Source organism: Pyxicephalus adspersus, chromosome 6 (genome assembly GCF_032062135.1).
Source record: "Pyxicephalus adspersus chromosome 6, UCB_Pads_2.0, whole genome shotgun sequence".
Taxonomy (NCBI): domain Eukaryota; kingdom Metazoa; phylum Chordata; class Amphibia; order Anura; family Pyxicephalidae; genus Pyxicephalus; species Pyxicephalus adspersus.
In genome coordinates, this window is record NC_092863.1 from 63344348 (window position 1) to 63372324 (window position 27977).

Here is a 27977-nt window from a genome sequence, read left to right on the forward strand (position 1 = left end):
ACTACAGTACCACAGTACACCTGAAAGATCTCTCACGGCACACTAGTGTGCCGCGGCAAAGTGGTTGAAAATCACTGGCCAACAGGGACAACAGTTAGTGAGTACATATACATGGCTTTTCCTGCCACAAATGATATCAATGTGGGTTGTCTACCCCTGGAAGTAACTACTGCACCAGCAAAAAGTAGTCTAGTATAACTGTTGATTTAGCATTGCCCAAAGAGGTAGATAGTAATATGTATTTAGTAGCATAATTGATACCAGAGTTGCTGCCTTGTAGCAATTAGAACTCACTACCTACCTATCTCTCACTCTGATATAACCCTTGGAAAATTTTAAAATTTGCTTTAAGAGATTCGCAAACATGTGGTTAGAGTGCCAGATGGGTTTTTGAAGAAGTATAGTTGCTTAGATAATTACTTCTTACCCTTTTTTTAAAAAATTAACAAGGCTAACTGGCAACACGCTCATGTTTTTTTCAGACACCTTTAGTTTCTAGAAATAACCCAAGGTAAAGAGTAACAATACCAAAATAATAATTATGAATGTTTACCACAGGTTATACCAATTTGTTCTTTGGTTTTACCCAACAGACCTGACAGTCTACAGCAGGGGTCCTCAAACTACGGCCCGCGGGACGAATACGGCCCCCTGAAGTTGTCCATCCAGCCCGCCGGCTGCTGAGGCTGCTTCTCCTGCCTGAGTTCTGGCTGCCTGCCATCTGCACTCCAGGGAACCCGGTCACGTGACACCAATGTTGCCGGGGTAACGCTGGAGCTGTCGGGCTGAAGCCATCAGGCAGAGAAGGTATGAGCAGAGACTCACTGCAGCACAAATGTACATGATCAATGTACATTTGTAAATAGTATAAACATACTATGCACATTGATCATGTACACATATGCTGCAGTGTGATCCATGTATGAAGGCAGCAGTGAGTGACAGGTAGCAGACACTGACAAAGTTTTTTTAGCAGCCCTTTTTTAATTAATAAAAAGTGTGGGGTAGTGTTGGGTGTAGGGTAGGGTGTATAAAAAGAAGCAAATTAATGAATTGCTTGAGATTATTCATTTGCATGGAAAATGCAAGATAAATTTGCATTTTCAATACACACAGTGAAAATTCAAATTTATCTGTGCATTTTCCAATGCACATAGGAATTGAGGAATAATCTCAAGCAATTTTAAAGCAAAAGTAAACGCCACTTTTTTTTTTTAATGATCGGCAAGTGTGCTGTGCATATAGTACTGTTCTTTCATGTTTTTTATACAATAAATACGTTTTGTGCAGTGTGCATAAGAATCTTCTCCTGTTTTTTTTCAAACTATAGTACGGCCCCCCCGACAGTCTGAGGGACAGTGAACCGGCCCCCTGTTTAAAAAGTTTGAGGACCCCTGGTCTACAGCTTTAATCTTCATCAAAAACAAGTAATGTGGGTAATACTATGACCACAAAATACAGCAAGATTTCCCGTGGTCACGTCCACTGAATTTGTTTATTTCTCAGAGACAAGAGACTGCAATACATATATAGGCATGAAAGATTGAAAAACAAATAAATGGATTTTTACCAGAGACTCGGAGGGCAGCAGTGAAAAAAAAATATGATCTAGTATAGTGAAGTTTACTGCATGAAATAAATGATTATGACCCTGATACTTAGCTAGAAAATGGATTTGTACTAAAAGTTTAGTAAGGAAATGGTCGTGTGTGCTTGGAACAAAAAATAAATCCATTGGTGGCATAGAAACAGCTAAATGATTGCATGTATTTAAAAATGTAAAGTTCATTTAAAGGGAATACAATAGCTTTGTGCACAACTGAACTGAAATGGCTTAACCTGCTGACGACCTTTATATTAACAGCATAATTAGTAAGACATTTCATGCTTTCCAATTTCTGTCACTACTTTTAGTTGTTCACCTAGGTCAGCAAAACATGCATTGTGCATAAGTTGAGGTAAAAAAAGAAGCTACTCATTTGTAATTGTTTGGTGTCCTTTTCTGTTTTTGCATTTATTGACAAAAGGAGGTGACCATAAGAAGACAGAAGTGATTTAATATACAAGTGCTTTTTCAAGCCATAAAATAAATGGAAATATACTAGGAAAAGGATACCAGTATAAAAAGGAAAGGTATAAATTGTGGGATTTCACTGAAGAGTGGCTGTGCAAACAGTAGGGTATTCAAGCATTACCAAATCTTGCCAATTAGGATCAATAAACATATAGTAAACATAATACAATCCCCAATTTTTGTTCAAACCAGCATGTCAACTTTCAAAAGCATGACTGCCCACACAATGGTAACAAACTAGGGTACTAAAGTTGTCAACAGTCAACACTTTAAAAGCCTTAACAATTCATAAGATGTAACCATGTGGGAGAAGGACTATTACTACATTGCCAACAGCCAGAATTAAAGGTAATTAAACTTGGTTTATAAAATTTTGGAGCGAGTGATTGTATGGTCTTCTTAAGATTCACCAATAACCATACAGATAGGGGCTAAATGTCTGTTTACCTATATATTAGTCTTACATGACAGAATAGCAATATTGCCTGCCTAAGATATGCAGGTTTTATGATCGTTACATCCAATATGTCTTAAAGGGATTTAAAGGGCGCTTTACCTAATGCCCATTCGGCCCACTGCCTGACCCAGTTAATGGTCACCTTCTCCATGTTCCCCATTTTTCTTTTGCTTTGTCAGATTGCTGGGTTTAAGTTCCATGTCAGATAGTGTTGGAGCTCAAAAAGGTTGACAATATTTTCCTTTAATATTTTTATGGGAACAGCGCACAGGTTTGGCATCTGATCGCTCAAACTCTAGCATTGCATTGCATTCTGGGAGCAGGTCACATACACTCCCCCCACCATACTTAAAGTAACTGGGTATTTGTTACATCTCCAGTGATGAAATGGATTGGTGGGGAGCCAAAATAGGCAAAGTCTGTAAATAGGCCACTTAGAAATTTATACTACCAAGCAATTACAAAGTTTTATTGTTCCAGGTCATGACAGGGACCATTTTGCATTCACTGTAGCAGATTTCTTTAAGAGACTAATGGGAAAAAAGCAAGTATGGAATATATGTAGTTTGATCATAATGACATCCCCTAAAAAAGAACTTAAGATCTGAGTGGTCTACAAAGTGTAGCTGTTGGAGATAAAAAGTATTTTGACATTGCCCAAGTACATTTAATTAGCTGGCAGTTACTACTTATCTTCTGCTGAGCACGCTTAGACTGACATCCCAGTGATAGCTTATGGCAGTGCCTCCCACATCACCCTTGTTGTAAAGCACAACGCTGCAAATAACACTTTTATTACCCAATTTACTGAAATAAATGAAACGGCAACCACAGAATGCCGCCAAGAGGTTAAGTAGCCACAATTTTATGCTCCTGAAACGGATATGGATTTTGAGGAATGCTTTATGTTTATATGACCTGGAAACAGCAGATTTAGCTACTATATTAATAGCAGATGGAAACACAATTATCTGAAATAACTTTGGCACTCTGTTTTACGATGCAAAAATAACATTCTTGAGTAGATAAACTATTTAAATAAAGACTACATATTGAAGTTTAATTAGGGAATCTGCACTCATTTGCACCATAAAATCTGGATGGGTTGATAAAGCGAATTTCACTATTCTCCTTCTCAGGATAATAAAACCTGCTGAAGTGATCTTTTTTTTTTTTTTAAGAGCTTAATTTTAGGCCCATGGACTGCTAAATTAAAGTTCTGCTGATATCCAGAGGGTATACATAAAGAAATGAAAATGATCCCGCACTATTCAAGTGGTGAAAAAAAAAATCACAAATCTAGGACAAGTTTATATGCAGGCAGCCAATATTACCTACTGTTTTATCCCACAAGAGTTACATATGTACTTTCTACCCGTCTACACAATATATTAGTTTAGCCAGCTGGACTATTCTTAATGTAGGGATTATAACATAATACATTTTACATTAGGTTAAATAAGAAACAGAAAAATGATGCAGACAAGCAGTTTACATATGCAAGATTCAACATTTCCTGTAGGAGTCAAACGACCACTCCCCCAATAATTTTGTTAACTTTCCTAGAACAAAGTGTTGCAGATGTAAGCACCTCCTCCCTGTGAAACAATATCACAGTAAGGTTTGGGCAAGGTGTCACCAAGTTTTCTACCATACCCTTCTTAAGGCCAATCGCAGACTCTATTCCCTATGCTAGACTGGGTCGTGCTCTGTGGCAAAGATTGTATTTCAGAATTGAACAGGCACAAATAAAAAAAAATCTTGTGTGGCAGGGGTGTAGTTTTTAATTAATGTCACTAAAAGGTAAAATTCTGTTAGCTTTCATCCAGTAAGAGATGCTATGCACTTCTACGGGCAAGTGGTGTTCCACATCAGTGTGTGTGGGGTGTTAAATTGTCCCTAAATTGAGTTCAGTGGTAGGGTTGCATCATACCCTTGTCAACAAGACTAACCATCACATTACAGAACCAAAAGAAAAGCTCATGGGGTTAGGGTGGGCTTCTCTAATTTTAAAAGAGCAGTTTATATTTCTAAAAAGCTTTGTTCATTATTACCAAAAAGTCTGGTACATTCAAGTAGGCAGAACTGATCAAAGAAAAGTTGTAATGAGGTTGATATGCGGATACTGCCATCTCACAACCCTAACCTGCACCCATGGCCACCCACTGGAAATGAATGGAAATGGCAGTGAGCAGTTCAGTAAGGTTCAGTACTGCTTGGAGATGCCCACTGTAAAATGTCTGAACACAAATTCATAAGGAATCCGTGCAGAAGTGGGGGCAGCGGAGTGGCTGGCAAGCTGCTGGGAGCTGCACTGGGACAGCAGTACCTTTTCAAGAGTCTGAACAATTTTTACTTTTAAAAACTTGAGCAAAACAGAAGCTGCTGCTCAACAATTACCTGATTCCATGCTTCATATGAAACGGATGGCCATTATAGACTAATTATATAGTTATTTACAGGAATATATTTCATAGATATTTTTATCAATTCATTATTTTAACAGTCACAGACAGTTCTACCTTTGGCTATAATATAAAAATAAATTAGAGCCAATCATATTTCCAACATTTGTTATATTTAAAAAAAAAAAAAAAACACACACCTTCTAACATTGTTTACTAGGCACATTGAAAAACTTCAACATCCCGTGCAATCATACAGGAACTGAATAGGTAATAAAAACTGAACATGTAAAATTGCATATTTGATAAAAGCAAACTTGCACTTAAATGCTTTCTATAAACAATAATAAAACTGATAAAGAGGTTTCCAGCACTTATTCTTAGCAGTGTCTCATATCACAGAGGAGAGTTAACTCTTGTGTTTTGCTGGGAGAAGGTGAATTCAGAAATATAGTGCAACATTTAGATTTTACTCTACTAAGAAAATATAATCTGCCCTACAACCAAAATCTTATAATTTGGCTGAAGAAAAGCAGAACATCTTATGACCAAATTGCAGCTCTGGATGATCTATATAGCCGTTTGTACCAAACACAAACAGATGAGGAATACTGTGCTGAAATATTTGAAAAAAATTCAGATCTTGAAAGATATACATTTTCTAAATAAGCCTGGCACTTTCTGTACCTTATTATAAGGCTATGTTGTACAAGCAGAAAGAATAAAAAATATTGCACACGGATCCATTAAAAGAATGCTGGCCTCACAGTGCTACTATTAGCTGGTAAGCCATGTATTCACGAAAAGAAGAGTATTTTTACACTGCACGTCCATTTACTACACATAGAACTGTATTAGAAGCTCGGAAAAAAGGTTGAATATTTTGGAACAAAGAATATGTTGCATTATTTTTTAATGAATAGTAACATGTTTTTTTTTTAGTGTTCACATATAATGTAATTCATTCATTACTAATTAAATTTCAATGGGAAGTACATTTTTGGCAAAATCAAAATAATTAGATACCGCTGGTCCTATGTAACACTTTTAATTTCCATCTCATTTCCTGTGAAAGGAATATCTGATATCAGCATGAGTCACTGCCATCAGAAACATGTATTTTCTATTGCTGCCTAACCTTTATTACAAAAATAAGTTTACCCAAAATTACAATCCCATTCTTGTTGTATAAGACAAAACTATATTCAACAAGATGCCAAATTAAGCTGCAAACTCAATGAATCCATTAACACTTGTTTCCACTGATTTCAAAAGGAACAAGAGCTGCAAAATACTTTGCACTACATGTCAATGAACAATAAAATGCAGATTGGTGCATGCAATCACAAGTTAAAATGCATTGATGTATGATTTGAAATGCATTACAGTGAACAATGACATTGGTTCTGATGAGTTTTCAATGATTTCTTTGGCAAAAACAACAGACAATATTAGTCAAATATCAATGAAAAAATAAAGTAAACAATATCATTCCTCTTGAACTTGTACAGAAGTACCTGTGTGTAGAGGCTTGGGTACGCACTGTGAAAACTCAGAGGAAAGCAAAACTTTGAGGTGTAAAGTAATTGTTAACACAGCCTGAATGGACACAATGAGCCTGATTTAATAAAGCTCTTCAAGGCTGGAGAGGATACACTTTCATCACTGAAGCTGGGTGATCCAGCAAACCTGAAATGGATCTGGTCCAGGATTCAAAACATTTGCATAGCAAACATAGCAAATGGCAACTGACTTTGAAGAGTCCCATCCCAAGTTTGCTGGATCACCCAGCTTCACTGATGAAAGTGTATTCTGCGGAATTTGAGACCTTTAATAAATCAGGCCCAATTACATAATTTCTTCTCTACAAATTGGCTAAAACTATCACTGTTTTCTATGGGTTAAGACAAGTCTTCTGTCACCAGGGAAGAAAGTAAGGGGTATTTTTACCTACTAAGAAAAAGGTGACAAGTTTAATTTTATTAATTAGTGATCAGGCAGGTCTTTACTGCAGAGAGGGCCAGGTAATGCCTCTCCTGCAACAAAACATACTTACCTGCCCAATCACTATCTTCTCTTAAAACATGCTGAGCTGCACAGATGTGCTAGGTATCATTGAATGAACTCCTGTTTCCAAGCAATAATGATTGCCAAAGATCTGGAAGAAGGAAGAGGAGCAAAAGAAGATGGTGACACCCGCAACAGAAAGAGGACAGGTGAATGTATTTTAAAAAAAACTGCCATCAGGCACCTCAAAAAGATGACGATTCATGATGATTCTCAGCTGCACAAAGCATTTTGGATATAATTGGTCATCTGCTATTGTATGTACAGATGTCAACAATTGATCGTGCAAACGATCTTGCTTGTGCCATCACAAGGCACGTGCTAGGTAGGGAAAAATTGCATAAAGGGATTGATCTTTCAATGGTTGCAGCTACAGTCACAGTACAGTGGTCTGTAAAGCTTCACGAACGACTGCATCATTGTCACATGTATATTGTTGTGTGGTTATATGTCGTACTTTGTGAATGTTCATCAGGAATCATTCATTATGAACTAAAATTATTGTGTGTGTGTATATGTATATATATTATAGATAGTTAACTTTAGACTTGTACTAAAGGGTTGCACTAATGAATAAAAAAGGAGTAAAGAAAGGGCCTTTATAATTAAATTTGCCGAATGTACCAAAGTTTAATTTTGTTTACAGATCTGTCAAGCTCCCATCCCTAGGTCTCGCATATATCTTATATCACATTCTGCCACCCCTTTACTTACCTCCTCCAAGAGGTGCGCGTGTGTGTCTGTGTCTCAGTCAAGACACCAGATGACATGAAAGAGAGATCTAGATTTCTACTTTTGCATTTCATATTAATCAAAATTACATTATCACTGTGACTAAACAGATCTAACCTGCCATGCGTTTAAAGTGCTTTTTATATTATTATACAGGGAGGGCTTAGAGCTACATTTCATAAGTAAAATTAATAACTCAACTGTATGTCTAGTTTTTTTTGAGTGTTTATTTTTACTGTATTTAGAATTTTTGACAAATTGTAATATATATGCACATATTTTGCTATGAATACACAGAACTGTATTTCTAAACAACCTTTATTTGATCTTTGGGTGATATCGGTCTAGTTCAGGTAAATGTAACCTATGTACTTGTACATAGATCTCCTATTTTTAACATTCCCTATCTGTCTCAGAAACATGCTACTTTCTATAGACATGAGCTCAATGCCAGCCAGCTTGATTTATAAAAGGTAAGCAATATTTTCACACCCTATCAAGGCGATAACAGTGGATTCTAGTTACAATTATACAGTTCAGTACACTTATTAATTACATTACCCCGACCCTTTCCCTAAGCTTGAGTGACGGTAATTTATACTGTGCTTGTCACTAGTGCAGAGAAAAGACATTGGTTTAATTATCTTCAACATGACCAAGTAAATAAAGCGAATCTAAACTGCACATATACCTTTGCCTTGGGTGAGGACCGCTTCCCACCAAATCCACCAGCTCCAACCACAAACACAGAGAACTGGTTGTAGCAAATCAGTTCTTTTCCACAGTAAGTTTTCACTGGAAAATGAGGGAAAACAATTGGTTATATCAGCATTACAATATCATAGAAGACACTAGGCTATGAAAGCACTTGGATAAAAAGAACAAGAAAACAGTCAGTCATTCTGCTATAAAATGAATATGCTTAAAGGAGGAGAAAAGTAAAAAAAGATATGTGCACTACTACTTCCCCTTTTGCTCACAGGTTGGGGAAAGTTAAGACATGTAAGTGTTACTTCAAGAGAGCAGGAAAATTGGGTCACCTACCCTACCAGTCAGGGTAGGCAGCGCTTCATAAGTCTCAGGGCTGAATATACAAAAATACAAATCTCCAGGCAGAAACCAGCTGGCCGGTGCCATCTTCGCCTCTTCTTATTGGTTCTTCTTCCTATGTCACTGGATCTCACGCCTGCGTCGCGAAAAAAAACTTGCCGATCTCACTGCACATGCGGTAGATGGGCAAATTTTTCTTTTCACAAAAAGGCTGCTTCTGCGCATGCCCGAGATGCTCGGCATGTGCAGAATGAACACCCAACAGCCTTCCGGGATGTGTACATAGGTAAGCTGGGAGGCTTTGCGCACCTATTCATTCTTGATTGCCTAGACGATCGAGAAGCAGGGGATGGTGCTGCACCTTTTTTTTTTTTTTTTTTTTTTTTAAACGGTGTTGCACTTAAGATAAAAACAAACAAACAGAATTTTTACCTTACATAAAAGGGTTGTCTACCCTTTTATGTAAAGTGAAATTTCTGAATTTAGGTACGCTTTAAGTGTTGACTACGAATCACAAATCTATGCCAAGCAGAACCATGGTGACTCTATTCAGTGCCTTTAAAATAATGTGATTAAAATCACAAAACTTTGAACATGCAGTGGATCATTTAGGATGACTCAGGGAATTCATGGTTGCGTCCTGTCACATTTGAAAGTGTATCAGAAATGACACAATAAAGATGTCTGATGTACACATTACATAAAGATAATGTGGGTGCAGCCTCCGCTCCCTCTGCCTCTCTGCTCGATTAGAAATTCTCAGCACTGCTCTTTTCCGCCTGAAATGACCTTCACTTCGATCAGAAATGTGAATAGTTTCTAGTCCTCTAGTTATTCTAGCTGCAAATTGCTTTGGTGTGAAATGCTTTTGACAGAGTTTTGTATTAAGGAGGCAACGTGAAATCAAACTGTATGGGGAACTGTACTCTAATAAAACTAACAAGTCTCCAATAAGTGAGAAGTGCAATTTGCTTTCAGAGTACAGCAGAGGTGTCATTAACTATTTCCAATACTAGCAGAAAGCATGTAATCAAAAGTCAGCTAAGCCCAAAACAGAGAGCACACTTACCATCCAGCAAAAGGACAGCACCAGAGCCTTTATCTAGAATATCTGCCACTGTGCCTTCAGAGTGCATCTCTCCTACAAGAAAAATAAACAGTATCAAAAAAAAAATTCAGAATGCAAAAGAATGTACAAAAAACACACACACACACACACACACACAACAAAACTGCTGGCAACTACAAGAAAATAATGTTATTCTACCCAGAAAGAAGTAGATTTATTTTTCAAATATGTTGGGACTCTAAACACACTATTGTAAATCCTGACTAAGCACTAAAGCTGGTTGACTACAGAAGGATGAAAAAACAGAACCAAGGATACTTGCTGCACAGTAAAGAGGTTACAAAAAATGATAATATGACGGGGCCATATATGTGGTTTGTAAATTACTAGATTTAAAAACATCTTTTACACAGCACATACATATCCACTTATTTACTAAATCAGATTGACACCCACCCTATATCCAGCAGCAATAAATGCCATTCCATCCACCAAATAAGGCATGGGTGTTAAACTGGCCCGCACTGTAGTTATATTTGGTCGGGGAGAAAATACCAAATGACTACTAGAGCTGGCCCGTCGGTAGACAGTGCATGCACCATTAATACTACAAATCCCAGAATGCTCTGCTGGTGCGTCAGTCAGGACCCACAACGCCTGCTCCTCTGTTGACATTCATTAGCGACCTTCCTTAATTGTAGATATTTTTTCAATAAATATCTAGGTTGGCCCACGACTTTGTCCAAATTTTTCATTTTGGCCCACTGAGTATTTGAGTTTGGCACCCCTGAAATAAGGCGATCATCTTGCTTCAAGCAACTTAAGGACCACTTTTGCCCCTAGTCAAAGGCCCTTTCAAACCATTCATTCAGGTAACACACCTTCACATGTGCTTTATATCTTTGGATGATGCAGTGACATATTTTTTCTAAATAGCAATCCAATGAACCTCAAGGATGTGCAATTCAATGAACCTCAAGGCAAGACACTTAAGTGCATTGTATCGTGCTGTACTACCAGAAATAGTGCACCATCGTTTGGTAGGTCTTGCTATGTTAGGCAGTCCATTCAAATGAAATGAAATGTTTTACTGTAACACATGGTTAAGTCCATGTGCTAACGTTGTAAATTAACCTTAAGTTGGCACTAAATGTCTTGCTTTAGTAACATACAACACATGTGGAGGAATGTGTTTATATGGACTAACAGTAAGGTTCATTGGCTTTCTAATGTTATGTCTTTGAGGACTCTGTTTTTAACTAGTGCCCAAGTATGCAACGGCCAGATCTTCTATACCAAACATACCAAAAAAAGGGCTCTGTAATGTTTTAGAATTTAGGTCACATTTTATAACTCTAAGGTATTTGAAAAGCGAGAGTTCAGAAAGTGCCAAAGCAACAAATCATAGTCACCATACTGATGTCATATCAAATAAGAGATGGTTTCTGATTGGTTCACCGTACTGAAAAATCACTTCTTATTGAATAAGCCAGCATATGCCACACAGTACAGTGTAATTCATTCTTGGCTATTTAAGACAAACAAGCAGATTATCTCAACTTTGGCTGAGGCTGTTGAGATTCACAATGAACAGCTGATTAATCACTGCAATATTTCTTCTTCATAGAGTAATTAAAACAACTTCCATTCTTGACCTTATAATTAAACCTACATAAAATGAATTCACACAAGTCTGGTGAACCATGAACTCCACTGGCAAGAATTTCAATCTAGCACATAAGGACGCAGGAAATTATTTCAGAAACAGATTGGAGACTGTCACCAACCTGCATTTATACAGTAGATAAGACTGGTTATTCGCTATGACTGAAACAACTGAACATGAAATACGGATGAATTATTGCAAAAGATTGACAAAATGAGTCTTAAAATGGACCTGTCCGAATAAAATAAAAAAATTACATTGGCAACAAAACTACTTTGAAAATAAAGTTTTAATGCAGTAAGTTAAAAGAACAGATGTGGGAGAGAGACAGGAGAGAGAAACAGATGGCAGAGATAGAGATTTACTACATAGTGAGGATTAAACACAAGGCAGGTACTTCAAGTGCTAAAAAAGTTTTAGGCCCAACAAAGATGGGACGAACATGGAGCCATGAAACTTACATGCTATGGCACCTTTTTATCCTGGAGCTCAACACACTTGGCACATTTGTCAAATTTTATTAACCCTTCCAAAGAAATGCTTTCAGCTTCAAATCATCCAAAAATACCTCAACTAAGAAATCAACTAGATAAAAGTGGAATTAACATTCCACTTCAAAAATTTGGCATCAGGCATGCACAGTTCAGTGTTGGCTGCCAGTATACCAAGCACAACCTGATCTTGGCCTGGCAAATCAAGATGGTCGAAAATTGGAATGCAGAAAAGAAGGAAGTAGATGGCGGCACCTGTGACAGAATGGGGACAGGCGAGTGTACATTGGGTTTAGTTCTGCTTTAGGACCTAGGATGGACAATCTATTAAAACCACAAATTCCTGAAAATGTCCAGCATCCTGTGAGCCTCATGCATAGTGCATTGTCCTGCAAATAGCCACTTTTCTGCTGCTTTCCTCATTATTTTTCTATCAAGGCTATCAACATGTGCCGTGTTCCCCAAATCTGTGATCAACACAGTAAAGCGTAGTATTATGCATTAACAATTTGGTCCTTCTAAAGATAGTCGGTCATCAAAATACTGCAAAAAAAAAAAAAAAAACACATGGCCATTACCTTTTCTGTTGACTATTGCTTCTTCAACTTTATTTAGCCATGAGAAGCCACCACTATAAGGACTGTGGCTTAGTCTGTGAATCAAAGTGATGTAACCATGTTTCATATACTATGACAAGTCTTCTATCACTATGTTACTCAAAATACTACAAAATCAACAAGGAGATAAACATATTCAACAATTCCTTGAGTTGGCACTGTTGAAAGCCACCAAGATCTTGCTATATGTATAGTTTTCTGCTGAAAATTGGCACGATAATTCTTCATAATTAAGGATTAAGGGCACCCTACATTAAATATTTCCATCATACATGCATTGATGGCATGAAGACAATGTATATAAAAACTTCAAATGATATTAGAAAGTTCATGACAGACCGAAGTACAGCTTGCAAATGCAAATTGCATTAAGCAGCTACATCCCAGAAACTCAGTTAGCAGTACAGAAGTCTGTATACAGCCCGGTCCTGAAATCCAGTGATGCTCCAAATGAATTCAGGGATTGCACTGAACACAATAAGTACCTAATTTTCAGAACAGTTAAAATTTTATTCTATTTTTTTAGGTTCTCTGAAAGTTTAGGATGAGCAATCTGTGTGGAAACTTTGCACTTCAGCTCAAATTAATGCTTTTCTAATTAGCATTTATGTTAACTAAAATAGCTATGGTGCTCAACACAATTCAATTATTAAAAATATCATGCAGTAAAAAAGTAGTAACCCTTAATTGTTCTTCTTTGATGTTGATATAATGCCCAAAAAAATCAGGTGGCCTCTTCAAGTGAAGAAATATTTTGCCCACAGTACACAGCAGTGACACTGGGAACCAATGAAAGATCCACAATGTGTTAAAGAATGAAATTGGAATGTAATGCTACCAGAGTTGCCTTAAATATTATACATTTAGTTTTACCTGTAAAAGGATGGTCTGTTTGTTTAGCAGTACCTTTCTGTTACAATGCAATGCAAGAAGACCAGCCTACAATTTCTTTGCCCAACTTCACTTTTTCCTTGATTACTATCATACTAACACAAGTGGATGTAAAAAGTCTTCAAATGAAGCCTAAACCAAAAACACTTTCTTCCTGACTGGTTTTGTGTTAGTTTAAGTTTAATATCCTTTGAGACTATGACCAGTAACAAGTGGCAAGGTAAAGGCAGATGTACATGCTAGTTCCAGGTCAGTGACTAATGAACTTTACTCAAACTGCCAAAAACAAAACAGGCAGTACTCTAAATTCACAAAAGGTAATGCATTTAAGTAATAATACCTGTAAAACAACTGATAGAACTTGATACACTAACGACTATGGTATAAATAAAATGACATTTTGAGGAGTCCCAGATCATTAAAACAGCTTGATGTAAAAGTCAGAGGAGACTGTGATGACTGTTACCCTTTCTACCCTTTTCAAGGTCATGAATTTAAAATTTTAAAGTGCAACCTCAAAACTGTACTGATCACATAAACGAGTCTCAGAGGTGTTCTCAAGTTGAATATTTAACACTTACATGTCACTTAAAGAAACACATAAAATCTGCTGCAGGACTGAAGTAAAATATCAACAGCTTCTTAAGTAGGGCTCTTCACAGGAGAGTTACAATGTTTTCATTTTATAGAGGTTCTTAAAAAAATGATGAATTCAGTTTGTGTCTCCTGGAAAGTTCTTATGACACGTGTGGAGAAAATCCATTTAGCCACAGTAAGCTCACCAGCGTGCCCACTGAGAATTGGCTTGCTGCGACTAAAGTGTTTCTGCGCTTGACCATTTCACAACCAGAAAATACTGACAAGGCAGAATAAATCAATGTGTACTTATGTCTTAGCCACAAAATTATTGTCTAGTCAAGTTTCCATGTGCTAACTGGTTTGAGATGACTAGTTTCGAAACGATCCTGTAAATACATAATCAGAAAACAAGACATATTTCTAAAGGAATAAAAAGATCTTCATGAATACAGGAACATGATTAGCTCTTACGGATTGCTCTGTAGAGACAAACATACCATTTAGCTAATAAATTTAGAAGCAAGATTTCAGTCAAAGAAATCAATATGAAAAAACTGTAAGTTATGCAACAACAGTTATCAACGCAGTAAAAAAAAAAAAAAAAGTACAAAGTCTTATTTCTGTATGTCTCTGGCTATTAATCAACTTCGAAGACCTGTAAAAAGCTTTAGAAGGCGAGAGGGGGGCCGATACACATTTAAGTTTTACAGTATAAGACGAAGTCTGAACAGAACATCACCTGGAGATATCTCTAGATCGACTGATCAGTTTTACCTAGAGATATCTTCTGATTCTGTAATATTTCATGACATGCCCACTATGACTTGCCTAGGTTTGTGTCATGCTAAAAGTGGACCTTGTTAGTATTATCAAATGTAAATGTAAAATGTGTTTAAAAAAATCCACTACACAAAACAATTTATTCATATTTAGTGCTATAAGAAGATTATTCTCACCTGAAGTCGGGATAGGCTTGTAGATTTCTAGGTACTGCTCTCCATGAAGAACCTGGGCATACAAAACCCAATATATATTAAAGTTTTTATATTGTGTTTGTATGTAATACTCTAATACATGGTCACTGTTATTTACTCATTATAATAATTTTAAAAGTATTGCTTTTTTTTTTTTTTTTTTTTTTTTTTAGACAGAACCTTTAAACATTGGTCATCTGCATGATGTGCATCTCACAGATAAATTAGGTCCACAGGTGAATTTTAAATGGTTGATATATACAAGCCCTTTTCAAAAAAATCTAAAATCAGCAGCTGCAGGACATAGGCTTTTTTTTTTTTTTATTATTATTTATTATCTATGAAGCTTAGCATCAGGCAAAAAAAACAAAAAAAAAAAAACACAGCAATACTTTTAAAATGTTCAAGGGAAAATTCTTATGTCATATTAGTCCAATACATTATAGTAACTTTGAAGGAAACCTATAAAGTAACACTGATATATTTTAGAAACTGAATACATTCTTGCCTGATTCAATTAACACATTGCAAAAAGCTTAAACAATACACAACTTACACGTGTAAAATCTATATTCAGTCCCGGGACTGAGGAAAGTCCTCCACCCATAAAAGCAGCCTGGGACAAAATGACACCAAATGAAGGCAAGCAGCTAAACTCATCACTGCTTTCAAACAGGAACTTTAAATGGTCTGGGTCTTTGGTGGACATGCCTACTCCCAAAGCGTATAGAATAGGCTGGATGTGAGTGTAGCTGTACACGGAGGTTGGCAACTTTTGTCCTATAGCCAAGGCCTGTAATGAAAAAAAATGTGTTACAAAAAGGAACATTTCTTACAGCACAGCTTTTGACAGTGCTGTCAATGCAAAATAATGAAACAATTAAAAGCTGATATTTTCATATAAACTCTTTAACATATTGAGGTTTAGCTCAGATGGCTATTTTTCAAATACTCTATCATAAAATCATATAATAAAAGTAATAACTCTTATTCAAGGATAGTGGATAGATAAAAATCATACCTTTTCTTCCCATTGGCCATAATAAACATTATTATTAATAAACAAGATTTATATAGCGCTAACATATATTATGCAGCGCTGTACATTAAAGAGGGGTTGCAAATGACAGACAGATAAAGACAGTGACACAGGAGGAGGAGAGGACCCTGCCACAAAGAGCTTACAATCTAGGAGATATTATGTATTTAAACGTAAAGTTTAAATACAAGCTAATATTATATAGCCACCTATTCTAAACTGAGTACAACTATTTTAGGCTTTCTGGCCATCATCAATGCAGGGTATGGAAACAATGGCTTATATGGGATAGAGCTTGAGATCAATGGGACTGCCATATGTTGATGCCACATAGTCTAAAAAGCCTACTTTTTTTACATAAGAGCTGCCCTCAAAAAACAAATACACAGTATTTTACCTTTATGTACATGATGTATTTTGTGGGTTATTTTAAGGAAATCTTTGGAGTCCCAAACCTTAATTATAGATGTCATAAGTACTAGTAATAAAGTTTGTGTTGCAGACTATAGCAGTCACTCATGATGCATACCCCACTTTTCAGCTTTTAGATGGAGTGCAGCAACGAGATACAAAGCAAAATTTAAAAAGGAACAAATGATAAATTACAAAATGGATTTATGACTTGTACAGGAATATATATGTGAATTTAACAGCGTCTTGTTGCCTGTAGAAGTTCTTTAACAGACCGATACTCCGCTACAGTTAATTCACTAATTAGGGCATAATCTGCCTACTTGCCCGTGGCGTTAAACAATCACACACAAACACAGGAAACAATTATTTGTGTACAAAAGCATATAATATATTAAAAAAAAAAAAAAAACAAACAAAGCCAAGAAGCCCCTAAACTCCCAAGCGGCACTGCACAAGGTATTGTTGTGAGCAGCATCTGTCACAGCAATATTCTGATAAAGCACAGCTGAAGACTAGAACAGCAGTCTATACTGGTAGCAGTGAGCTCAATAATTAAGCAAATATTCTTCCAGGATACACATACAGGGAGAGGAAATTGCTTGGAGGTTGTGAGTCACCTTTATTTAGAGAAAGGATGTCTGTATGAGTTTCTTGCATATTATGTTTCTAAACCTTCAGGGGCAGAATGGACCTTTATCAAAAAGCCATTCTATCACTGAACAGGAAAAAGAAAAAATGAAAAATAATTAAGATTCTGTTTCTAAGACTAAACCTGTGGTGCCCGCTCTGCAAGACACACATTGAAAACCACTTTCAATAGAACATGTTGTGAGAAGCATGGCATCAGTCCTGTTTTATAGACACATAAAAAAAAATATTTAAAGAGAAACCTCAGCATGTTTTCGGAATGCACAAAAAATGATTTACTACTGTAAAGCTGTAAACTTTGCAGTGCTGTAAAAGTCTCTCAGTTTGCTTTAGTAAACCACCATAAGTTGATCCGCCAATCTATTTCAGTCCCATTCCTAGTCTCACTTCATAGAGTCATGTGTTCCATACCTTGCAGTTAAAAAGAATAAAAAAAAGTTCATACTAGCCTTATGCATTTGGGGACAAATGACTCTTTATAGTCTAGGATGTACAGTGAACCAAATTGTCAGAAAACAAATGATCCGCACCACTTCACCTCTCACCCTAAAATGAGGAATTATGCTTGAAGTGGCAATTTCTAATGTACAGGGGGGAAAAATCAATGTTGATATCAAGTCAAATTCAGAGCCTTTGGTTAGTTGCATTTAAAAATGAATTTCAATATTTCTAATAAAAGCATAATTGAATTCATTGGTGTTTTTATGACTGTTGGGGAGTTCACTAATAATAATCCTCAACTGTGCTTAAGCAATTACAAATACTTCTGTAATAAGCAATTATTAGGTATTTTGGCAATACATCAGCAGCAGAATCACTCAGCCCTTCACTTATTATGGAGTCATTAGCTCTCTAGTCCAGCAAGTGGGCACAGAGAGAACATCCTAACATCTGGCTAGTCTAGCTAAACATGGTAGAAAATCCATAGTAACTGATAAGAAGTCTGTTAATAATCCTGTTACTGGTGAGTTGTTGTCAATGATGGGATTGCTTGTGTGACATGGCCATAGTGTGTGGTGGGCTCTCCTTTGACGAGGTCTAAATCACTTGCCGTACATCATGTCAGGAGCATACAGAACTGGGTGAAAAGGTTATCATGAAATCATGAAAATGTCTACTGAGTAAATGCTGTTGACCTATAGCAGGAAATTCATCAGCAAGATCTTACTGACAGGATCTCCAGTTAGTACTAAAGACAATGCAATCCTAAGGAACAAAAGGTCCAGCCTCAGTAGGCAACAAGCCTATTTTCATTTAACGTACATTGGACCCCACACATAGTCAGTCAGTTAGGTTGAAAAAAGACCATCAAGTTCAACCCCTAGCCAAATAAACATTGCATAAAAAAACCCTGTAGACATAGTTTATCTAGAGGAAGGCAAAAAAATCTCCTGGTTTCATTTGGGAAAAAAATTCTTTCTGATCTCGTGAGCCAAATCGGCACTTAGATCTAAATAATTACCTGGCCTTAGTCTGAAAAAAAAAATCTAGTTAGTCTAATGCAATTTGAAAAAAAAGCGGTATTAATGTTTTTTTAATGAATTATAAATACAACAATAAACTTTTTTTTTTTTTTTTTACCAAGAAACATAAATCATAAGAAAAAAAAAAGGATGATAATAAAAGTCACATGAGGTCAAAATCCCCTGAAGATCTCTAGGAGGAAAATGAAGAAGCAGCACACTGAATGCATAGCACTGGAAGAGTTTAAATATACTTACTGGGTCAATACCAGATGATGATTTCTGACTTGTGGGATTCATAGAAATTCCTTTTCCTGTGTCAATGTTTGACAAAACTTCATACAGTGTGCCAGTGGATTCTAACAGAAGAATAAAAATACTTATGAAATAATCTTAAGGTAAAAAAATAAAAGCTAAAACATAAAAGGAAAAAGGAAGCATTGATTCTCTCATGAATAAATAAACATATACATATATCTATATCATATATATATATATATATATATATATATATATATATAGATATTGAACTATTGATCTAGTGACAGAGGCCATATATATATGCATATACACAACATTTTTAATTCATTAATAGATTTACAGCACAGTAAATTGGTGCTTTCTTCCATTACCATATCCACTTACTTTCCTACCACATAGCACTTAGTCTGATTATGTGATTATGTGGGGGGGGGTTGTAAGAGGATATAAAGTGCTCTTTGGAGTCAAAGTTGTTTCTATTTTGAGACATATCCTACCATGTAGCTAACGCAAATTAACAACAATGAACTTACAACTATTACACATAATCATTCACTAGCCATTCCAGTTTTATGAATAAATTATACATAACAACACAAACATTTACAGTACAAACTCACAGAATTAAAGTAATAAAAACCAACACTTTTTACTGAGCTAAAGCCATTAAAAAAGGACCTAAGAAGTCCAAGCAAGGCTGTTTGTCTAGATGGTGAATTATAAATAGTTTAAGCAAGACTTAAGAAATAAAATAGCAGTATAAAGCAAAGAATACGATTCTGTAAAGAAGGTGAAATGAATATATTTTTTTATCCCTAATATTTGCTATGTTACCACCACCTAAATGACTACAGTTATATTCACCAAAATACAGTCTTCAGGTTTCACCAATGGTTTTTGGAGTAAGAAAGATGTTTATGATTAGTTCAAGGCCATCATGAGAGAGGTAACAATGCACTTGCCTGACAGTACTTTGCAGGTTTTAATATAATGCAATATAATATTTACAAAGACATTTTTTTTTAACTATTTTACATAGAAAATTGGAACACAAACTGAGATCACCTGACATTACTGCAAATCTGACAACAGACGTTAGTAGCCGAATGCTGCGAGATTGATTGGTATGATCAAGCAATTATTATCTGACACCTATAGGTAATCTATAAGACAGGGAATCTGACATTCCCTCAAATATTCCCACTGAAACATGGACCTAGAAGATTCCCATGAGGGAATGTTTGAGAGAATGTCTGATTCCCTTTTTAATAACTAGAGTCCTAACGCTCCTCAGAATAATTAACAAGAAGGTGAATGTATTTAACCTGATTATTTTCATACTGCGCAAAAAATGCAAAGAGAAAAAAAAAACACAAAGAAAAATTACTTTACAGGAGGCAAATGGCAGCACAAAATATTCATATCATGCCTGCTGAGTCAATCAATGGCTGAAACAAAGCAATTAAACAATGTACAAATTACTGCAATCTCGACACGTCACACAAAACATTATTCTTCTGCTAAAATACAATACAAACAGCTAAAGGATTTTTTGAAACCCGTAATTGTAATTTATTCTATTAAAGAAAACCTACACTTGTAACAACTCAGCTTGTATATGTTGTTGAAAAAAAAAAAAAAAGCTGCAAAGTGTTCGACTTTTCCTGCAGGCTACCTCCAGCATTGGCCATTTATTCTCTGACAAAGTGGAGGATTAGTGTTGAGACAGATGTGCCTATTAGTAGGCAGAGACCAGAATACCAGTTTGTAAATTGGGCACATGACCAGCTTCACAGTCCATAACACTATGGCTTCATAAAGGTTTTCATGGGGTCCTAAATTTTAGAGGAGAATGTAGTTTAGGACAAATGGAAATTGTTATTCAACTATATATCAGTTTTAAAACACTAGACTAAAATAGGAACGAACTGTAAGAAGTTCATTATTGCAGAAGAAACAGATGATGTCCTTTGTGCAATAAAATAAACGTACCTGTCCGTTTGCAATTAAACTTTTTAATGCAGAGGCCGGCAAACTCTGGCCTTTAGGTCAGATACGGCCTAGCGGGTAGTTTGTTCCAGCCTAGCGCCCCCTGGGCGATCCAGCCTAATCCCGGCCGGCAAACTGCAGCGGAGTTGGAGCCACCAGAGCCGCATGTGGCTCTTAGGCCTACGTGTTGTTAAATTTGCTCCAGTTTATATTAAATACATTTTGCTTCAGTAGTGATAAAATGTCTCTACTGTGTGCATAGAAATGTTCATTTACACAAACAAATATGAGGGTAACAATACAGCCAAGAACAGTACAACCTTTTTCAGAATTTTTATTTTTCTTTGTATACAAAACGCACGCTTATTTTAATTTACAACATAACATGTACTTCTGAAATCTACAAGCAATATAATGTTTTGTTACCTTGTACTGAAATACACAAACTGAATTGACAGAGAATGAATGGGTTTCACTGCATTAGTATACTCCGTATGGATTTTCAATTACACAAAGCATAATAGTGAAGTTGCACATCCAGTAACTGACAATCCTAAACATTGCATAACAAAGAAGACATATTGAACATAGGTATATAGTTTACTGTCAAGTGTTTTCAAAATGCCATCAATATGCTGAGCTCAGAAAACAACACAAACACAAGGTACCAAAACACAAAGCATTATTCCCCTATTTCACATTTTTTCCAATGCTTTTTTTCTCAACGTATAAACAGCAAAAAAATCACTTGTGTTGGCAAATTATTGCAATTCATGACCATCATCAGCCACAGAAAAACTGAAAGCACAGCACACCCTGCTGTGACAAGAGGAGGTAATGAAGTTGTGCAATGAAGAAAAATGAAATCACTTCCATTGTGTTGCAAAGTAGTATGCCAAGGGCAGTAAAATGGCAAAGAAACAACTGCAGCAGGTGAGGAAGGCTAAAACCCCTCATAATGGGGATCAATATCACAAACTGGCTTAAAAAAATAAAGTATATGATTGTATTACAGAATAATTATAACTGACTTTTTAGGCCAACAAAGAATTTAAAACATTGGAAGATTTAGTATAATATTGCATGAAGATGAATCCTAAAGCTTCGTATTTAAAGTCTACTCAATCCTAGGCTACAGGCCTAAGTATTAGTTTTCTACTGGTAGATTAACTGTTCACTGTACCTATTGATCAAGGTTAACCAGCAGCTATTATAATGAAAAGGGGTCTCTCCCCTCCTTATCAATTATAAACATTATATTGAAGAGAATACAAAATACTAAGTGATATCTGAAGCAGATAGAGGATGGGGGGGGGGAATAAGTCAAGCTGTTTAGGTATACAGTAAAAGGTATCTGATTGGTACCATAATTTCGTTTTTTATCTTCAAACTATCTGCTCCTGGTGGGCCAGCAATTTAGTAAATAACACTTATTCACAGAAATCACCATTCATTGTCCAGCCTGTAAGGAAAATAGTCATCTGTTATCAGTCCAGGTATATGGTCACTATAGTTTGCACAACTAGTGGGATACAACCAATTGATTCATTCCCTGGTTTTAGAAACCAGGAATCTAATTAAATTCTCCAAAGCTCAATCTACCAAGCAGCTAATGCATACCAATAATTTATTGGCAACCATCAGCCATGGTCCAAATATGTTAGTAGATTTCAATATACTGAAAAAAAAAAAAAAAATCAGTGGTCAGAGAACAAGTGTTTGCTTTACTTTCCAGTGACTATCCTAAAATGAGGATATATATAGGGATATAGCACAGAGTGCAAATCCTATAAAATATTATATGTTATATCATATAAATAGACATTTTTCAACTGTATTAGAAAATGTGTTTTGCTATTATCCTATAGACCAGGACAAAAACCAGGGCAAATAGACCGTAAATAAAGATGAAAAATGGGTCAGGTTTATTCAGCTGCAAGCTTATTTTCTGTTGTCTTCTGCCGCACAGGCAGCCCGTTGGACCTGTAACCCAAAGCCAAGGAAGGTGTTCTGAATCTCCCCTTCAACTTAAACCTTTTTGGTTGGATAGCCCAAACACAAAACTAGTCAATATACAAGGTAGCATAGAGCAGCGTTTCTCAACGTTAAGATGTTGGAACCCTTGAAATAATTTACTGGTCTTCAAGGACCCCTGCTATAATTACTATATCCACAGCTCACATTAGTGTGGTGGCCAGTGAGAGAAATGCCTATGCTTGCCAGTGGGAAGAATGTCACCCTTACAGATAGCCAAAAAAATCAATGGTGTCAGTGGTAACTAACTTGAGAGGCATAAAATGCTCAGGAACCCCTAACAACCTCTGGGAAATACTGGCATAGAGTTTTGCAGTCAGAATACTATGGACAGTGTACCCAAATCTAATCTGAGGTTTGTGACCTTGGGACCCAGAGCACAAAGTACAAAATGCACAACACATGCTGTAGGTGGCCAGCTGTGGTGATATCACTGCTAAAAGAAACAACCTGATATGGAAGGTTCTCCAACTCTCTAGTATAGTGACAGTAGCTACCCCTTCCACATATTAGATATACTAAGGACCAAAAGAGATAAGGGTTTTAGATGAGGCTAAAATTATTTTGAAGCATTGATAAGTTAATTTCTTATTAATACATAATTAATGCTTCAAAATAATTTTAGTCACTGCTAAGAGGACCCAATTCTTATTAGCCCATAAAATCCAATACTAAAAGAAAAGTTTTAGCTTTTAACTTTTATACCCATTGAAACTGATAGTTTTCAAACTTTTTGCCCCAAGACATGGTAAGACGCAACAACTCTGCAGAACTCACTGTACTAAATTCAAACCTGTACATAATTATTATTATTATTATTATTAATAATAATAAACAGGATTTATATAGTGCCAACATTTTACACAGCACTGTACATTAAATAGGGGTTGTGAATGACAGACAGTGACACAGGAGGAGGAGAGGACCTTGTCCCGAAGGGCACTTGGAACACATTCCTCCATGCATAATTTTACAAATAAACCTGAGAGAATGTTGATGTGCCTCCATCTATAATTACTCATAGCTGCCTCATATGTGCACATTAGATGTATTAGGAACTGCCTGTTATCCTCATTTTATAGTTACCCATTTTTCATATTCTATATAGCAAGTGTAATTCCAAATGAATGTGTAGTAAAGGGGCTTCTGTTCAATAGGCCGTAAATAATTGGTATATTCTCATTTTATATGGTAGATTAAACACATTCTCTCACTTAAAACAAATTCTAATTTTTTGCCATATGATGTTTGGTTGCCTTGGTAAGTTTGCCAACATAGAAGTTTTAGTAAAAGTCAGGGCTAGTGAATGAGCAAATACACAAAGGAAACTGGTATGTAGTTTTCAGATTTAGCTTTGAGTTAGAACCTCTAAAAAAAAAAGGCAGATGTGAAATCTGTCACTCCCTTTGGTGAAACTGGTGTTAATGTGACAGTACGTGAGGTGAAAATGTTTAGATACCAGTAAAAACCCAATAGAGGTTCAATCCCTTTACACACTATTCAAAAGTGTATATAGAAAACAGCTTTTAGAAATATAAATGAAAACAACAAGTAAATTGCAATGTCACTGCTCATCAAAGCTTGAATGGTTAGACTTTTCTGTTAGCACAATGACAAAAAGTGAAATCCAGAATGAAAAAAGTATCTCTAAAAAAGGAACATTTCTGAAATAAAAGGTTAACATTTTAGGTAGCATTTGAAGCATTTAAAATCAAGCAATAGGTTAACTAGAACAGACCTTTCCTTAATTGAATTGTGCTTTGAAAGCTAGGCTGACATGCCCTCAGCAGGGTGAAATAGATTTTCTTTCTCACTGAAGCTCTTAAAGCTAAAGTCCAAGCAAACAGCTTTATACACGGATTAAATATACACTGCATATGTGCACAGTTTTCCTTGCCAAAGGATTTCTACTTTTATTCAGTCAAATTTATGAATCAAATTCTCTTGCTACACAGTCTATAAAATTATGTGTACAAACTTTTCTCTAATGTAAATGTTGGATAAGGAACCGCTCTACCTGTTTATGAGACAAGTCCCACATCAACGAGGTCATCCCTGTGCTTTACTAATGTTCATTCTGCTTATCAGAGAGTTGTAGAGTCACAGGAAGCCACTATAAAGCCCTAATTACATATGTAGAACGTTTTGAACATTTTAAATAAACAATTGGAACAACTGAGCAGTACATTCAGAAAGGTTGAATGAGCAAAGCAGATCAAATCACATACTACATAAGTGAAAATAACTGTCATAAAGCATTTTTTTTCTGCAAATATTTATGCACATTGCTATTTCTCTAGTTAACATGTGCTAAATTTGAACAACACACACACACACACACACACACACACACACACACGTAAAAAGTAACTTAAGTTTATCAGTAAGATCATCTCTGAATGCACAACACATCAAACCAGATGGGTTAAAGCAGCAGAGACCACACCAGGTGCCACGCCTGTCAGCCATGAACAGGGACCTATATTTATATGAACAGGAATTCTTCCTTAAAAATCAGAGGATTACCCTAAAACCAATATTTTTTTTCTATTTCTGGATTTTTTTTCCCTAAAGGAAACAGCTGTGGGCTCATATGGTTCCATGGCATGCAAAAAGACATATGGATGAGGGAGTGAATAGCTGTGAATAGTACATCTGCTATTGCCTGGCATAGTAGCATAAACGATCAATTCTATTTAAAACATTATGAGCTTTCCATTACATGCGCTACGTGCTACACACGCTGAAGCTCTTTTTTTCTGAATGGAGCAGAAAAAGCTCTGTAATTGAAGTCAACTTTCTAATGGGGTTTTGACAGCCGATATGACTGGGGTCTCGCCTCTTTTTTTTAGCGATCTTAGCCTACAACAGCTTTACTATACTAGTAAATCACTAGGCATTTAAATATGCAATGTTATTAGCATTGGTAAGGCATTGGTGCAGTCATACTGGAGATTTGTAAATTGTGTGTGTGTATATATATATATGTATATATATATATATAAATATATATTATATACATACACACACACACACACACACACACAGTATATTTAGTCATGGGGAAATGTCAAGCTGATGGGAAAATATCAAATCCTTAAAAGCAACTCCTGGGAACACCAAAATGACCACCCATTTTAGTGCCTGACTGGTGTTGGAATGTATATAAAACAAAATAATAAATATATAATAAAAATATATATGGATAAATGCAAGTCAAAAAAAGAATAATGACAATAAGAGAATAATAAATTGTCACAACACAAAAAAATCATATATTTATTTATATACGACTAATATAATGTTCAGACAATTGTAAAGAACAGCAAGTACCATTACAGCTGCAAAATGATAGGAAAAAGCAGGGCTACCCGACACTTCATCCAATGCACTGTTTATGTCTTAAATGTCAGGATGTGAGATCTCTCCTCTGGGATTTATGAGGAACTGTTGAAGGAGATTTCAATCTTTCTCTTAACAAGGAGTTTTCATCAAAGAGAGAACAGATAACACATTTCCATCCAAGCCACTGGGATAAGAAAGATCTTACAGGGCATTTTTTCTAGCTCGTTTGTGTTTTCACGGACTTCCACATAAGATGTGCCAGGGATCTGAAAGTCTGATTTGCTTTATATATAATTAAAAGCAAAAGATAATGCATTCCAACATGTGCCAAGGTCTCAACATAGAAAATGCTATTATTACAGCATATTAAAACCCTAGCAACAATCCACTTTGATTTAATAAATATACCAATACAAGTGTTTCATTATATCTCTTATAACAAAAAAATGTGCAAAAAATACTTATTGATCCAGCAAGAAATCCAGTTAGCTGGTAACTTCCTGTGTAAATGTAAGGCCGTATTATCAGGCCTGCCCAGGTCTCTTACTACAGAACACTGCTAGATTATGGTGATAAGGTGGCTTTTGTTAGTCCTGATCGGAAGCAAGCAGCCTAGACAGAAAACAATGCTGCTCCTCCGCAGACACGAGTGCTGTCATCTTAAAAGAGGTGCGTTACTGATAGAAGCACCAATAAAAATAAAAGTTGAAAAAAAAAAGAATGCAAAACACCTCATCTGCACTACAGCATTCCATAAACTCTACAGGCTGTGCTGAAAACAGGCAGACCTTGGGCAGGATCTAAATCATTCATGTTAAAAAGGATCAGTCATCATCATATGTACAATTTCATGTTCACTTTATGTATGCCAAGTAATGTGTCACGCATGCACCCTAGAAAACATAATACACTGCGTCAGTTTGAATTGTAAAATACTTGAACAGCAGTGGTTCACCAAGGATGCGAGTGCACTGTCTCACAGTAAGCTGACCCAGAAAAAATTAAATAAAAAATGTAAAGGTCATTTAAAAACCTACACATTTTATACATAATATTTGGATTACCAAAGTTTGGGACTGTCTTGGTAACCAGTGCACCACAAGACCCACATTAGAATAAGTGGCCTGAAAATCTTTAGAGCCAAAGCTGAAATTGATTTGAAATCCGATTGGACTGGCTTTTCACGGTTATGTGAAGCATGGGCCTACCTAAACTCTCCATTTAATTTACATCCAGACAAGAATGTTCCACATATCTCTGGGAAAAAAAAAACTTCGAAAGAGCTAGTACAATGAGATGGTATGGTGTGAGACCAGATGACATCTGGAAGTGAATGTATTGTAAACAATGGAACAAATGGAGGTAGCTTACCTACAGAATGATATGAACACACATTTTTAGCCACACACACCTGGCATTATCATTGTTGATTACCGAGGTGAAATAGGACAAACTAGCTATGAAATATTCTATGTCTACCACGAACTGGAAATGCAAATTTTCTCTAGAGATATTTGCCAGTTTATACTGTCTCTGCCTCTGACAAATGATGTGTCCTTTTTATTATGACTGGAACCTTCCACATACAGAAGAGTTGTTTGCATAGGCCTTCGTCAAAATATTCTTGTGTCATACTTTAAACATTTCTGTAAAATGATAATCATTTACAGATGACATAGCTTTACATCATGTTGCATGCATTTATATTTGAA

At 36.0% G+C, this 27977-nt stretch overlaps 1 protein-coding gene across 1 annotated transcript in view; it reads right to left on the minus strand.

The window, feature by feature from the left end:
- Positions 1–27977, minus strand: part of HSD17B4 (hydroxysteroid 17-beta dehydrogenase 4) — a gene marked incomplete at its 5' end in the record, with an annotated part of 118523 nt that overhangs the window by 53574 nt on the left and 36972 nt on the right. Inside the window, 5 exon segments of the mRNA XM_072416048.1 lie at positions 8427–8530; positions 9855–9926; positions 15055–15106; positions 15629–15865; positions 18895–18995. Of these exon segments, the coding sequence (XP_072272149.1) occupies positions 8427–8530; positions 9855–9926; positions 15055–15106; positions 15629–15865; positions 18895–18995 (566 nt within the window).